The 16191-nt window shown below is 41.1% G+C and overlaps 1 protein-coding gene across 6 annotated transcripts in view; it reads left to right on the plus strand.

The window, feature by feature from the left end:
* LOC140200173 (paraspeckle component 1-like) overlaps nt 1-16191 on the plus strand; it is a 125329-nt gene that overhangs the window by 11324 nt on the left and 97814 nt on the right. For all 6 annotated transcript variants that reach the window (XM_072263082.1, XM_072263081.1, XM_072263086.1 and 3 more), the window contains exons 3-5: nt 7822-7917; nt 8895-9091; nt 15950-16034. In XM_072263082.1, coding sequence (XP_072119183.1) covers nt 7822-7917; nt 8895-9091; nt 15950-16034 — 378 coding nt within the window. The remainder of the gene's footprint in view (nt 1-7821; nt 7918-8894; nt 9092-15949; nt 16035-16191) is intronic.

A 16191-nucleotide genomic window follows, 5' to 3' on the forward strand; every position in this document is an offset into this window, starting at 1 on the left:
ACCACATTCTTACAGAAAAGAGCACAATTAGAAGAAAAAATAAAGTTCATTGTAATATAAGGTGGTTATAGTGTTACTGAGGTAGTGGGATTAGGATTGTGCTGGTTGGTTCAAGAACTAAATGGTTGAATTTGGGATTCTGTGCTTCCTGACTGATAGTACCTATGATAAGATGGTATGGGTCCAATGGTAGGGATCTCTAATGTTGCCACCTTGAGGCAGCATTTCATGTTGATGTATCCCTGATGTATTGAGCTGAGTGCACCATTCTCTGTAGCTTGCATTTCTTTGCATTTGAATTGCTCTATCAGATCATTAACATAACCAGGATACTTTCAGTCTTTGGTTAGTTTGATTGCATCTGTTTCAAAGTTCCTGAATGGCAATTTTTTGTTGCTATTTGACTCTTAACATGCTCAATGTACAGTATGTAGTGACATTTTGCGTGCATCACCCTGGGAATCATTAGATACATTGGTTTGGAACTGTTATGTTTGAAATCTGCAGCTGTGGACTCTCCTGTAAATAACATTGTTTCCAGTTATTTCAAAGAACTAATGATCGTAAGACCGGCAGACTAGGGAATGGAGGTGACCTAGGAAAAGAGTGCAATGGCTCATTGTCTCAGAAAACATGACTGCAAGAGAGGACAAAACTGAAGCATAATCCTCTAAGATTCCCCTCCCTAAAGTCATCCTGTCTAATGTCTTTGGAAAATAAAATTGAAGATGTCAGACAATAGTACCAGAGGGACATCAGGTACTGGTATGTTTCCTACTTCACAAAGACATAGCTCACCCTCAGGAGTTCAGACACAGTGCTTCAACCTGAGGGCTTTGCCATCCACTGCATAGATTGGACAGTGGCATTTACTTCATGATAAACTCTGTTGTGGTGTACAGACGTGGCAATTTTGTCTCTGTTGCTATCCTGACACACAACATCTGACAGTTAAGAGTTTTGTCTGCCTTGAGAGTACTCCACTGTCATCCTGGTAGTGATGTTCATTCCAGCCTTCGCAATTGTCAAGTTGACACTGAGCACCATGATCATTCATCCTGAGATGGTATACTCAAATACATTCCCGATCATCACAGGGAACTTGCACCAGCCTAGTTTAAAGTCTCTGACCAACTAGCACCATCATGTAACCTGCAGAACCAGAGGAGCCAACTCTCTTGATCACTTGCCATGCCATTCCACATCTGCACTTTGGCAAGTCCAGTCATCTGACGGTACTTCTATTCTTGGCACATAGGTAGAGACTGAGGACTGCAGCAGCAGTGGTGAGGACTGCAATGCTGTGGACAAGGGAGGTAGAAGAGCTTTTATAGAGTGACTTTGATTCAATAGACTGAACTATATTCACGGATACATCTTTGGATCTGAATCAATATGTCAGGATCGTTACTGGCATGATCAAGAATTGCATGGATGAATGTGTGACTCAGAGAACATGCTGAGTTTCCTAACCAGAAGCTCTGGACAAACCAGCAGATTTGTAGTCTGTTTTGGGCTAGATCTGTTTGTAGATTAGACTGAATCCCACAAGAAGCCCAGGCATAATCTATGGAAGATCACTGTGAGTAACACCTCGCGCCTGCAGATTCCCAGAATCTCCTGTGATCCTTCTCAGAGGCCAGTGTCCAAGCATCTTTGCCTTACTACCATCAGGTAGGAGTTACAGGAGACTGAAGACCCATGTTCAATGTTTTAAGATTAGCTGCTTCTCTCCACTGTCACCAGATTTCTGAACAGTTCCTAAACGCTACCTCGTTCATCTTTTGCACTATTTATTTTGTAACATTGTATTTTGTCCTGCATTAAATTATCATTGCAAAACAGATTTCCCAATGTGTTCAAAGGTTGAATTTAATGTCAGAGAAATATATACAATATACATCCTGAAATGCTTTTTCTTCGCAAACATCCACGAAAATAGAGGTGTCCTAAAGAATGAAGGACAGTTAAATGTGAGAACCTCAAAGACCCCCCCCCCCAGTTCACCCCTCCCGCGTGTAAGCGGCAGCAAGCAACGATCGTCCCTCCCCCCACCAGCAAAAAGCAAATTGGTACCATCACCGAGCCCAAGCATGTACTTCACAGTAGCAAAGACATAATCATAATCATACTTTATTGATCCCGGGGGAAATTGGTTTTCATTACAGTTGCACCATAAATAATAAATAGTAATAGAAATACTAATAGTAATATTACTATTAGTAAATAGTAATAGTTATAGAAATAATAAATAGTTAAATAGTAATATGTAAATTATGCCAGTAAATTATGAAATGTCCAGGACAAGCCTATCGGCTCAGGGTGTCTGACCCTCCAAGGGAGGAGTTGTAAAGTTTGATGGCCACAGGCAGGAATGACCTCCTATGACGCTCAATGCTGCATCTCGGAGGAATGAGTCTCTGGCCGAATGTACTCCTGTGCCCACCCAGTACATTATGTAGTGGATGGGAGACATTGACCAAGATGGCATGCAACTTAGACAGCATCCTCTTTTTAGACACCACCGTGAGAGAGTCCAGTTCCATCCCCACAATATCACTGGCCTTACGAATGAGTTTGTTGATTCTGTTGGTGTCTGCTACCCTCAGCCTGATGCCCCAGCACACAACAGCAAACATGATTGCATTGGCCACCACAGACTCCTAGAACATCTTCAGCATCATCCGGCAGATGTTAAAGGACCTCAGTCTCCTCAGGAAATAGAGACGGCTCTGACCCTTCTTGTAGACAGCCTCAGTGTTCTTAGACCAGTCCAGTTTATTGTCAATTCGTATTCCCAGGTATTTGTAATCCTCCACCATGTCCGCACTGACCCCCTGGATGGAAACAGGGGTCACCGGTACCTTAGCTCTCCTCAGATCTACCACCAGCTCCTTAGTCTTTTTCACGTTAAGCTGCAGGTAATTCTGCTCACGCCATGTGACAAAGTTTCCTACCGTAGCCCTGTACTCAGCCTCATCTCCCTTGCTTATGCATCCAACTATGGCAGAGTCATCCGAAAACTTCTGAAGATGACAAGACTCTGCAGTAGTTGAAGTCCGAGGTGTAAATGGTGAAGAGACAGGGAGACAAGACAGTCCCCAGACCAAAGTTACCCCAAAGGCTTTGCATTTCATCCGACATTCAACAAACCGTAGGTTCTCTCTCTCCCTGGCAAGAAAGAGAGAGGTGTCCCCCATTTTCACACTGAGCAGGAGACATAACAACAACCCACTGGTTTACAATGTTAAAAGTCTGTTTCATCGGTTTTTTTGAGCTTTGTGTCTGAAGATCACAAAGACCTTGGGTCTTCAGGCCCACAGTGAAAGATTTTCCGGCCTCGCTGACGACACACAAGTCTCCTGCTGTGACACCAACCCTCGATCTGCCCCATCTCCAGAGCCCCAAGATCTTAGGCTTCTGAACACGATCAAGGTTCTCAGGCCAAACCCTTGGTATGTCGAATAACGGCCAGTCGTGGAACCCCAAGAACAGGTCTGATTCCCCCAAAGAACCAGAGCCTGCGTGTAACTCCAGGTCAGGGTCTTCAAAAGAACCCTAAAAGGGAAAAATAAAAATATTAAAGGTGGAAATAGAGCTACTTCCGAAGATGCAAGCAAAGGAGTTGCCGTTAGGTGCCACTATCCCTCCTGAGCTCCACCTCTGATAATAAACCTAATTGTCATTTGAACATCCCTCAAGAGGGGCACATTCATAAGACATTTAAGACATCAGGCTGCAGACTGAAAACCTGTGCTACCAAATGGCTAGAGTGTTCCAGAATGTCCTTAATCTCTCACTGTTGCGATTCGAAGTTGCCTGCTTCTTCAAAAAGTCAGCAAGCTTACCATTGCCCAAAAAGAGCAGGCATGGTGAGTTGCCTCAATGATTATTGCCCATCAGTACTCACGTGAATCATAATGGATTGATTTGGGAGGTTGGTTATCACCGGGATTGACACGTGTCTACACAAGGACCTGGACCTGCTGTAATTTCACCAACCGCTGCGTAAGGTCTAAAACGGAAGCAGTCTCTGGAGTAAGTTTTCCATTTTGCTTTGGAACACCGAGACAACAAAACATGCCTCAAGGTAGTATTTATTGATTTACAGCTCAGCATTCAGCACCACCATTCCTGTAGTAATAATACCTAAGCTTTCAAATTTCAAACTGACATCTCCCTCTGCAGCTGGTTTACTTCCTTTTCAGGAGACCACAGTCAGTATGGATTCGTAATAACATCTCACTGGCAATCAATACAGGTGCACCTCAGGGATTTGTACTAAGCCCACCATTGCTGTAGTCTCTTTATACTAATGGCTGTGTGGCTAAGCCAGCTGAAATGTCATGACATCACTGGTCGTAAAATTTCAGTTGATGAGGGGAAGGTGTACGGGAGTGAGTTAAGTGGGCTGGTTGAGTGCACTCAACATCAACACAAGAAATTGGAGGGGCAGTCAGAAAAACACACATCGGTTCAAGGTGTCAACGTATTTATGTGGTCATGAAGAAGGCTTGCCGTTGGCTCCATTGTGTCAGTATTTTAAGAAGATTTGGTTATGTCATCTGAGCATCTAGAAAATTTCTATTGGTGTACAGTGGAGAACATTCTGACTGTTTGCATCACAGCCTGGTATGAAGGCTCCAGTGCACAGGATTGCAAGAGGCTTCAGCCTGTTCTGTTATGGACAGTGGTGATTTGTTCACCTTGATTTGTTTCAACTCTTCTGGAAATTTTTATGTTGCCTGGTATCTTGTGGGTTTCATCCATGTACTCAGATTTCCTCCCACATTCCAAAGAACTTGTGGATTACGGTTAGTAAGTTGTGGGCATGCTATGTTGATGCTGGATGTATGGCAACACTTGAGGGCTGACTCCAGCACATCCTTGGATGAGTTGGTCTTTGATGTAAATTATGTATTTCCCTGTATGATTTGACGGTCAAAAAAGCTAATCTCTTTTTCCTATACTTGCTGCTTCGACTACAAAGTGAATATATAGGTTTACGCACTTCTTTAGATATTCAGTCCACCCAGCTCTTCACACTTTTCAATCTATCATTCTGTCACATTTTTAAAAATATTTCTGGATCAACATCGAACATCCTTTAATTCTGGTCCTCTATTCATCTGCTTAGTACTTTTGTTCATTCTGTACAACATCCACATCATTCACAACTTGCACTTTGTGGATAATGTGCTACAAACATTAAAGATCTATGTCTATCAGTCTTTTGTGTCAATTTTCAATTACGTCAGTAGGTTGTGGTTTCTGTTTGAATGATAGAAGATGATGGTTGTTTCAGAGCAGCTGTCAGTCAAATTGAATCGGTATCTTTGTGGCTGTCTGAGGTTTCAATTGCCAGTTGTTGCAAACATTTTTTAATGGTTAAAAAGTAATTTCTAGATTGAGCTTTCAGTCTCTAAAAAGTGGGTTATATTATTGCAAAAATTTGAAAATTTATTATTAATGCTTAAATATTCTGCTGTAGAACAAGGCTATTCAACCTATTAGATCCTTGCCAAACCCCGACAGAGTAATACCTTTTCCCCTGTGACCTGCAACTTGTTATCTTTTTCATATACATAAAATTCCATTTGATTCTTTTTGCCATTAACTTTTAATAGCTAATCAGCCTACCAAGAAGTCTTTGGGATGTGAGAGGAAACTAGAGCATACTGCGGAAATCTTTTCTACACAGTCACAGAAAATGCAAATACCCCACAGACAGCACTGTAGGTCAGGACTAAACCTAGACCAGGGTACAGGGAAATGGAGGAAATGGGACTGAATTAAAAAAAAAATTAGTCTGTTGGGCGCAAATATGCGACTTGATGAGCCAAGTGACGTCCTATCGTGTCATTTTAAATTTGAGGAAAACAAGCACTAAACGAGTTTTTTTTACATTTTGGGAAAAGTTCCTTCTGCAGCTTGAAGCCAACTGGATATGTAATAAATAGAATATTGTAATTTCAACAAATGGCTTTGATTTAGTTTAAGGGAAAATGCAAATTTTAGGGGGCCAAGATTAGAAATGGGTGGCAGAGTGAAGATACATCTCTACTGAAAGAAGTGTAAGGTGCTCTTTCTCTCCACTAGTCTGTACTTCACCCTTGGGCAAGGTGTAGCTCCTGCTTAGATCCCCGATCAGGGTCACGTGAAACCATGGGAGCAGGTGGTCGATGGTTGTATGAGTAGTTGCTGCATATCACAAGTCCTGTTTATGAGAACATTAACGCATTGAAGAGTATTGATAATAGCTGGGGTCACCCATCTTGTAAAGACACTGCCCAGAAGGCAATGACAAACCACTTCTGTAGGAAAATTTGCCAAGAACAATAATGGTTAAGACCATGATCGCACATTATCACATAATGAATGAATGAAGATTAGAAAATAGTTGATAGGCAGCATATGTTAAATAAATAAATAAAATCACTTCTAGATAGGTCTGGTGGGCTGATTGACCTATTTTTTTGCACTGTAAGATTCAATCCATCATTTGATCATTATTGTTACTGAGGTCTACTGTGGACAAATTCATCCGACAATAAACCAATTATTATTCCCCATAAGCCTTCCAACATGGTAAACAAAATGAGAAATTGATCAGTCAAAGGATGTCATTTTTGTAGATAGTTGTTTATAATGTAATTTTTTTAAGATCTGTTAAAAATAGACATGTATGTAATGATGGAGTTCTGTAACAATTAGGTCATAACTGTTAGAAACATCGAAGTCTACAGCACATTACAGGCACTTCGGCCCACAATGTTGTGCCACCCATGTAACCTATTCTAGAAACTGCTTAGAATTTCCCTACCACGTAGCCCTCTATTTTTCTAAGCTTCATATTCCTATCTAACAGTCTCTTAAAAGACGCTATTACATCCGCTTCTACCACCTTCACTGGCAGTGCATTCCACGCACCCATCACTCTCTATAGAAAAACTTACCTCTGACGTCCCCTTGTACCTACTTCCTAGCACCTATGTACCCTCATGTTAGCCATTTCAGCTCTGGGGGAAAAAGCCTCTAGCTATCCACACGATCAATTAGTATTCAAAGTTCAAAGTAAAATATATTATCAGGGTACATAAATGTCACCACAAACAACCCTGAGGCCCTTTTTCTGCGGGCATTCTTAGCAAATCTATAGAACAGGATCAATGGGCAACAAACTACAAATGCAGATATAAATAATGAACATGAAATAACAAAATAAGAGTCCTTAAATGAGTGCAGTTGCTTTTGGCCAAGAGCCTAATGGTTAAGTGGTAGTAACTTCTTGAACCTGGTGGTGCGAGTCCTGAAGCATTTGTAATTTCTACCTGATGGCAGCAGTGAGAAAAGAGCACAGCCTGGGTAGTGAAGATCTTTGATGGTGGATGCTGCTTTTCTATGGTAAGGTTTCATGTAGATTACCCTATTTTAAATAATTTTTAAACTTTTATTTCAACTGTTACTTTTAAACTATAAAACATAGGCTGAATGGCTTAATTCTGCTCTTATGAAGTGCTCCACCATTCCTTTGCAGTGTGTAGTGTAGTCAAAAGAAATTTGAAATATTAAAACGATGTTGGAATGTCCAATTGTCACAGTAATGTGTATTTATTTCCAGGCTTTACGTATATGCAGTTCATGTTGGTTGATGAAAAAGTATAGCTGCTTGAAAGAATTGCAAAACTCCTCCAAACATGCAATGTTTTATGCAGTTTGTTTAGGATCACTAAGTGTAAATGAGAACATTTCAAATGGTTTGGAAAGTTTTGAACAATGCTTTTTTTCCTGGTAAAAATGCAAAGTGCCTTTACTTTACAGTTCCCCACATCCTGTTATTGTGGAGCCCATGGAGCAGTTTGATGATGAAGATGGATTTCCTGAGAAATTGCTGCAAAAGAACACACAATATCATAAGTAAATGTTTCTTGTTTTGTTTCATAATTAACATTGCAAACTAAATCCAAAAATGTGTCATTATCTGGTTTTATTTTGTTTTGATTCCTAACATCAGGTTTTTGACTGGGTTTTTTCCATCTTGCAAATTGTGTATGACACTTCTATTATTTTAGATAGCTTCTAATTTTCAGTTTGGGATTGGGCCAGCATGTGTTTAAGCATGATACTGGGGTCACGTCACGAAATTTTGCTGATGCTGGAAATCTTGAGCAATGCACACAATGGAATTGTGATATTTTTGACTAACTTTAAGTAGCAAATTCGATTTTATACCTACCAAGGATTCCTTTTCACATTGCTGTGAATATGGAAGTCTTCTATAATAGATCCCATCTCAACCTAGTAAGAACACTTAAACCTTTGTAACACCTTATCTTATCCCCTTGAACTAAATAGGTTCCTTCGGTTATTTGGTTAATCTGAAAATTGACCTGGATTTCAAAGCTGAAAGGGTTATTTCAATAAACATGTTCGCACAACTTTTTTCACCATGCTTTTATTTTTCTTCAGCATTCTGCTCCTCCATTTATGATTGTATCATCCACAAACTTGGTCACAAAGCTATTAATTCTGTCATCCAGGTCATTAACACACAACATAAAAAGTAGCAGACCCAACACCAACCCCTACATTAACACTACTAGTCACCAGCAGCCAATCAGAGAAGACCAGCTTTATTCCTACTCTTAACCTTCTACCTGTTGGCTAATCGCTATTCATGCTAGTACCTTTCCTATAATACTGTGGGCTCCTATCTTGTTTAACAGCCCTGTGTGTGACACCTTGGCAAAAGCCTTCTGAAAATCCAAGTAAACCATACCACTGACTCTCCTTTGTTCATTCTGTGTGTTAGTTGCTCAAAAATTGCAACAGATTTGTCAGGCAGTTTGTCAGTGGTAGAGTAACTTACATTCACTCTGCTCTAATTTAATTAGGGAACGGGAGCAGCCGCCACGTTTTGCTCAACCTGGGACATTTGAGTTCGAATATGCATCTCGCTGGAAAGCTCTTGATGAAATGGAAAAACAACAACGAGAGCAAGTTGACAGAAATATACGAGAAGCAAAACAAAAACTGGAGGCAGAAATGGAAGCTGCTCGTCATGAACATCAGCTTATGCTTATGAGACAAGGCAAGTTACTGGTCTTCATCCATAAAATCATTAACACTTATATAGAAGTATTGGAAAGATTGAAATCTGATTTGATTATCTATTGAATCATCTCAGTCATTTTTAAATGTTACTGTTAGATGTCTCCTTGGGTTTGAGAGTATGAATTTATATTAGCCTCAGTCTGCTGATGACCAGAATCTTTCGTGTTCATGGAGGTTCACTCTTTGTGTGGTCTCCTCCCTTACACGTTATTTTTGAAGTATATGGGCTTAGTTAGTATCCTTCCTGTGGAAAGTTCTCTATTGAGCAAGTAATTGGGAATTCTCCCATTGCTGGTTTAGATAATATGTCCAAGCTATTGAGTGAACTATTTTCTGGACAGTGTGCAGATACCAGGAATATTTGCTTGAACCAATATATTTGGACTTGTGACTCTTTCGAAACATTTCAGAATGAGTGGTAGACAATGTGTACATAACTGAAGTCTTGCTACCATACAGTAATGTACTAACAGCACAAGCTTTATGCACACTGATTTTATTTTGCTATTGGGTCAGTTTCAGTAGTACCTTTTTCTCCAAGCCTATAAATGTCTGTGGCAACTTTTGCTAATGTGCAGATTGATGCCTTCATCATGTAATAGGTTGTTGATGGCAGTGCACCTTGTATGAGAAGTTTAGTGGCAATCTCTGAGATATAATTGAGGCATATCGTTCCCTATTTGCTCATTCTGTTGTTCACTCTGATATCTTGGCGTGCCTTGGCATATGAGACATCGATATTACTCTGAGTGATTTTTGCCTGATGTCTGGAGCACTTGTATAGTTTTTTTTTGAAACAAGGTTGGTACTTAAGCAGGCAAAATGGATATCAAACAGGGTGGAATTATTATCAAATAGCTTGTAGCCTAGCCATAAGACAAATGGGACATTAATGACGAAAGAAGATATGTTTTCGGTGCTAGCCATATTTTGTGGCGGGTGGCATAGTTGTCATAGAGTCATTGGGTAATGTTACATGGAATCAGACCCTTGGCCCAACTTGTCCATTTAAGCTAGTCCCTTTTGCCTCTGTTTGGTCCATGTGGTTCATATTGCTCTATACCTGTACTATCCATGCTTCTGTTCAAACATATCTTGAATGTTGTTACTGTACCTGCCTCAACCACTTCCTTGTGCATTTCGTTACATATACACAGCACACCTTTATGTATAGACCTTGTCTCTCGGGTTTCTTTTAAATCTTTTCACTCCTAAGCCTTTGCATTCTCGCCTTTTTATTCCCTTTACCTGCATTACTCTATCTATATGCCCCATCATTTCATACACCTCTTTAAGATCATATCTCAGTTTATTATGCTCTAATGAATAATGTCTTACCCTCCCCAAAATCTCCCTATAACTCAGGCTCTCATGCCTTGGCAATATTCTTATCCATACTTTTCACTCTTTGCTGCTTAATGACATCTTTCCTATAATGAGGTAATAAAAGCTGTACACAATACTCCAGGTGCAGTCTTGAACAACTGCAACATAACATCCCATCATTATACTTATTGTCTTTGGACGGCCAGCATGCCAAATACGGCCTTCATCACCCTGCCTCTCTGTAAATTATACATATGTACTCCTTGATCCTCTGTTTTACAATGCTGTCCAGACCCTATCATTCACTTGCTTGTTCCTCAGAATTCCCTGCAATAACTTACCCACTGTAGATGTCAAGCTTGCTAGCTTGTAGTGCTCTGGCTTGACTTTGCAGCCTTTAAGTAAGAATAACATTAGCCACCCTCCATTCTTCCACAGCTTCACATGTGGCTAAAGATAATGAAAATATCTCTGCAAGGCCCCCTGCACTTCTGTAGCTTCCCGCTAGCACCAAAGAAGCACTTGGTTAGGCCCCATGACTTTAAGACTGTCAATACCTTTGGTAATTTGGGTATGGTCCAAAAAAATCACAACTCTGTTTGCTTCATTTCCTTAGCTTTCACCGTGTTCTCCACAGTAAAAACTTGAGACATATTTATTAAAAATCTCACCCAACTTGTTTGACTGCGCACACAGATGACCATGCTGATCCTTGGAGGCACCACTCCACCCTTTTACTCATAACTGTAGAATCTGTTGGAATTTTCCTTTTCCTTGCCTGTCAGATCCATGCCTTTTTGCTGTGTGAGAATTCCTGTGAGTACGTGTTAATACTGGGTTATAGCTGGGTTCTTGCTCAATTTTTTGCTTCATAATTATCAAACTGTATGTTGCAGTTTGGCGGTTATAACTTTTGGGATATTTTGTGGTGGATTTGGTTATTGACAATTCTGGTTCATTGACCATAACTGCTGTAACCATCCAAAATGCTTTTTAACAGCCCTTGTTATAAACAGGGAAGCGTTAATCTCCTAAGGACTTTGCAGCTCTCTTTGTGAGTTGATTTCTCATGGTACTGGGGAGCCAGCTGGTTACAGTTCCCAACACTGTCTCTGGTAAACCCCGGTGCTGAATCTAATGCCAAATTAAGCTGTTGTGTATTCAGTAGTTTCATCCCTTTCAATGGCTAGACAGTAGAAAATGAGGGAAACTTCATGTCATTTGCATTTTTTGATTGAATTTAGAACTGTGTACATGACATTCTAGATTTTCATGAGGATAACAAATTTGATTTCAACCCAGGAAAGAGTATTTAATTGTGGGATAACACAAGTTATTTTGTGGTCAGTATAAGTAGAGGTCAGTAACTACACTGGACACGACCCACCCAGCCAACACACTTTTCGTCCCTCTTCCCTCTGGGAGAAGGCTCAGGAGCTTGAAGACTCGTACGGCCAGATTTGGGAACAGCTTCTTTCCAACTGTGGTAAGACTGCTGAACGGATCCCGACCTGGATCTGGGCTAAATCCGCCAAATATCCAGACCTGCCTCTCTGTTTTATTTGCACTACCTTACTTTCCCTTTTCTATTTTCTATTTATGATTTATAATTTAAATTTTTAATATTTACTATCAGTTTGTACTCCAGGGAGCACGAAGCGCAGAATCAAATATCGCTGTAATGATTGTACGTTCTAGTATCAATTGTTTGGTGACGATAATGTATATAATAAAGATTTTGCTTCCTGAATGATCATGAAAATCACTGTGAAATTTCCCTATCATGCACCATTTTTAGAATTGTCTATATTTGTTATTTGAATTCATAATTCAAGTCAATTGAAATATTAGAAACATAGAAAACCTACAGCACAATACAGGCCCTTTGGCCCACAAAGCTGTGCCAAACATGTCCTTACCTTAGAACTACCTCGGCTTACCCATAGCCCTCTATTTTTATAAGCTCCATCTACCTATCCAGGAGTCTCTTAAAAGGCCCTATTGTTTCCGCCTCCGCCACTGCCACAGGCAGCCCATTCCACGCACTCACCACTCTGCGTTTTAGAAAAAACTTAACCCTGACATCTCCTCTGTACCTACTTCCAAGCACCTTAAAACTATGCCCTCTCGTGCTAGCCATCTCAGCCCTGGTTCTGACTATCCACACAATCAATGCCTCTCATTATCTTGTACACCTCTATCAGGTCACCTCTCACCCTCCATCGCTGCAAGGAGGAAAGGCCGAGTTCACTCAACCTATTCTCATAAAGTATGCTTCCCAATCCAGGCAACATCCTTGTAAATCTCCTCTGTACCCTTTCAATGGTTCCATCCTTCCTGTAGTGAGGCAACCAGAATTGAGCACAGTGCTCCACGTGGGGTCTGACCAGGGTCCTACATAGCTGTAACATTACCTCTCGGCTTTTAAACTCAATCCCATGGTTGATGAAGGCCAATGCACCGTATGCCTTCTCAACCACAGGGTCAACTTGTGTAGCAGCTTTGAGCGTCCTTTGGACTAAGACCCCAAGATCCCACTGATCTTCCACACTGCCAAGAGTTTTACCATTACTGCTATATTCTGCCATCATGTTTGACCTACCAAAATGAACCGCCTCACACTTAGCTGGGTTGAACGCCATCTGCCACTTCTCAGCCCAGTTTTGCATCCTATCAATGTCCCGCTGTAACCTCTGACAGCCCTCCACACTATCCACAACACCCCCAACCTTTGTGTCATCTGCAGATTTACTAACCAATCTCTCCACTTCCTCATCCAGGCAATTTATAAAAATCATGAAGAGTAGGGATCCCAGAACAGATCCCTGAGGCACACCACTGGTCACCAACCTCCATGCAGAATATGACCCATCTACAACCACTCTTTGCCTTCTGTGGGCAAGCCAGTTCTGGATCGACAAAGCAATGTCCCCTTGGATCCCATGCCTCCTTTTTCAGTAAGCCTTGCATGGGGTACCTTGTCAAGTGCCTTGCTGAAATCCATATGCACTACATCTACGGCTCTACCTTCATCAATGTGTTTAGTCATGTTCTCAAAAAATTCAATCAGGCTCCTAAGGCATGACCTGCTTTTGACAAAGCCATGCTGACTATTCCTAATCATATTATGCTTCTCCAAATGTTCATAAATCCTGCCTCTCAGGATCTTTTCCATCAACTTACCAACTACTGAGGTAAGACTCACTGGTCTATAATTTCCTGGGCTATCTCTACTCCCTTTCTTGAATAAGGGAACAAAATCTGCAACACTCCAATCCTCCGGAACCTCTCCCATCCTCATTGATGATGCAAAGATCATTGCCAGAGGCTCAGCAATCTCCTCCCTCACCTCCCACAGTAGCCTGGGGTACATCTCGTCCAGTCCCGGTGATTTATCCAACTTGATGATTTCCAAAAGCTTCCTTAATATCTACATGCTCAAGCTTTTCAGTCTGCTGCAAGTCATCCCTACAATCGCTAAGATCCTTTTCTGTAGTGAATACTGAAGCAATGTATACATTAAATACCTCTGCTATTTCCTCCGGTTCCATACATACTTTTCCACTGTCACACTTGATTGGTCCTATTCTCTTAGTCTTATCCTCTTGCTCTTCACATACTTGTAGAATGCCTTGGGGTTTTTCTTAATTCTGTCTGCCAAGGCCTTCTCATGGCCCCTTCTGGCTCTCCTAATTTCATTCTTAAACTCCTTCCTGCTGGCCTTATAATCTTTTGGATCTCTTTCATTACCTAGTTTTTTGAACCTTTCACAAGCTCTTTTCTTCTTGACTGGATTTAAAACAGCCTATGTACACCATGGTTTCCTGTACACTACCATCCTTTCCCTGTCTCATTGGTACATACTTATGCAGAACCCCATGCAAATATCCCCACCGCCCTCCCAGCAATTCTAGTTTAAACTCTCCCCAATAGCTTTAGCAAACCTCCCTGCCAGGATATTGGTCCCCCTGGGATTCACGTGCAACCCGTCCTTTTTGTACAGGTCACACCTGCCCCAAAAGAGGTCCCAATGATCCAGAAATCTGAATCCCTGCCCCCTGCTCCAATCCCTCAGCCACACATTTATCCTCCACCTCATTCTATTCCTATACTCACTGTCATGTGGCACAGGCAGTAATCCCGAGATTACTACCTTTAAGGTCCTGCTTCTCAACTTCCTTCCTAACTCCCTGTACCCTGTAGTCTGTTTTCAGGACCTCCTACCTTTTCCTGCCTATGTCGTTGGTACTAATATGTACCATGACCTCAGGCTGTTCTCCTCCACACTTCAAGATATCGTAGACGCGATGGGAAATGTCCAGGACCCTGGCTCCTGGGAGGCAAATTACCATCTACGTTTCTTCCCTGCGTCCACAGAATCGTCTGCCTGACCCCCTAACTATAGAGTCCCCTATCACTGCTGCCATCCTCTTCCTTTTCCTACCCTTCTGAACTACAGGGCCAGAGTCTGCCCCAGAGGCATGACCGCTGTTGCTTCCCCCAGACAGGCCATCTCCCCCAACAGTACTCAAACGGGAGTACTTATTGTTAAGGGGGACAGCCACTGGAGTACTCTCTAGCCCTTCCATCTCCTGACTGTTACCCACTTATCTGTCTCCCCAAGCCCTGGAGTGACTACCTGCCTATAGCTCCTGTCTATCACCTCCTCGCTCTCCCTGACCAGAGGAACGTCATCGAGCTGCATGTCCAGTTCCCTCATGTGGTTTATATATTTTCTGCATTTCCATTTAGATTTCTTCCCTGCAAATCTTGCCTCTGTCAGTGACGCTGGTTGATTATTGTTGGATACTTAAAGCAAGGAGCTTCAGACACTGAGTACAAACAAAAACCATGAACAAAACATTTTAGCTTAGTTGGACTACAGTATTGTAGAACATCAGCACCACTATGCAATTAAACTCATTATATTCAATAAAAGTTAATTTCTTGTTTCCAAGTTCCTAAGTTATATAAGTAGTCTGAAATTATATTTGTGTTCAACTTCGTGGTCTATTGTAAAAACAAAAATTTTGAGGAAACAATGCTTCCAAAATAAATTTGCTGTCCAGTGTTATTTTTGAATGTCTGCAACATTTGCAGATATTTTACTCTTCAGCCTGGAGGCAAATTATAACCCGCTGTTGATTTATTTTTTAAAATCCAGTTGTAATTGATTGGCTACTATCTTCTTGTCATGAAGATTGTCAGCTAACGGCAACCACAGTGGGATCTTTTCAGATGGTCTTACAGGTAACTGTGGTTATAGGAGCACTGAGCATTGGTGATTTGCTGTATGCCAAAGCAGGGGCAGAATAATTTGTATCATTGGTTATGTATGTCATATAGTAAGCAGTAAGTGTGTTCATAATTCATGGAGCAGGTTGACAAATACCTGTTTTCATTTGTACAGGAATTGTGCTGTACTAAAGAAATTGCTTCTTGACCAGTAGCTGACAGTGAGTATCTTTTAAAAGTGACTGAGTTCTAAATTGGAAGTATTTCTTTTTAGATTTGTTGAGGCGCCAGGAGGAGTTAAGACGTTTGGAAGAAATGAGAAATCAAGAGCTGCAGAAAAGAAAACAGATCGAAATGAGGTATGTCAGTTCAACCCATGATAAGATGGTATAGGACCACCTTATGAAATGTTTAAATAAATTACAAAATGGGGATCTTTATACCCTCATCCAGGCTGTTTCCACAGATTCTTAAAATATTCGAAGCAAGTTCACTATTTTCATCTTATTAAATAAG

The sequence above is a fragment of the Mobula birostris genome, chromosome 7 (genome assembly GCF_030028105.1).
Source record: "Mobula birostris isolate sMobBir1 chromosome 7, sMobBir1.hap1, whole genome shotgun sequence".
Lineage (NCBI taxonomy): Eukaryota > Metazoa > Chordata > Chondrichthyes > Myliobatiformes > Myliobatidae > Mobula > Mobula birostris.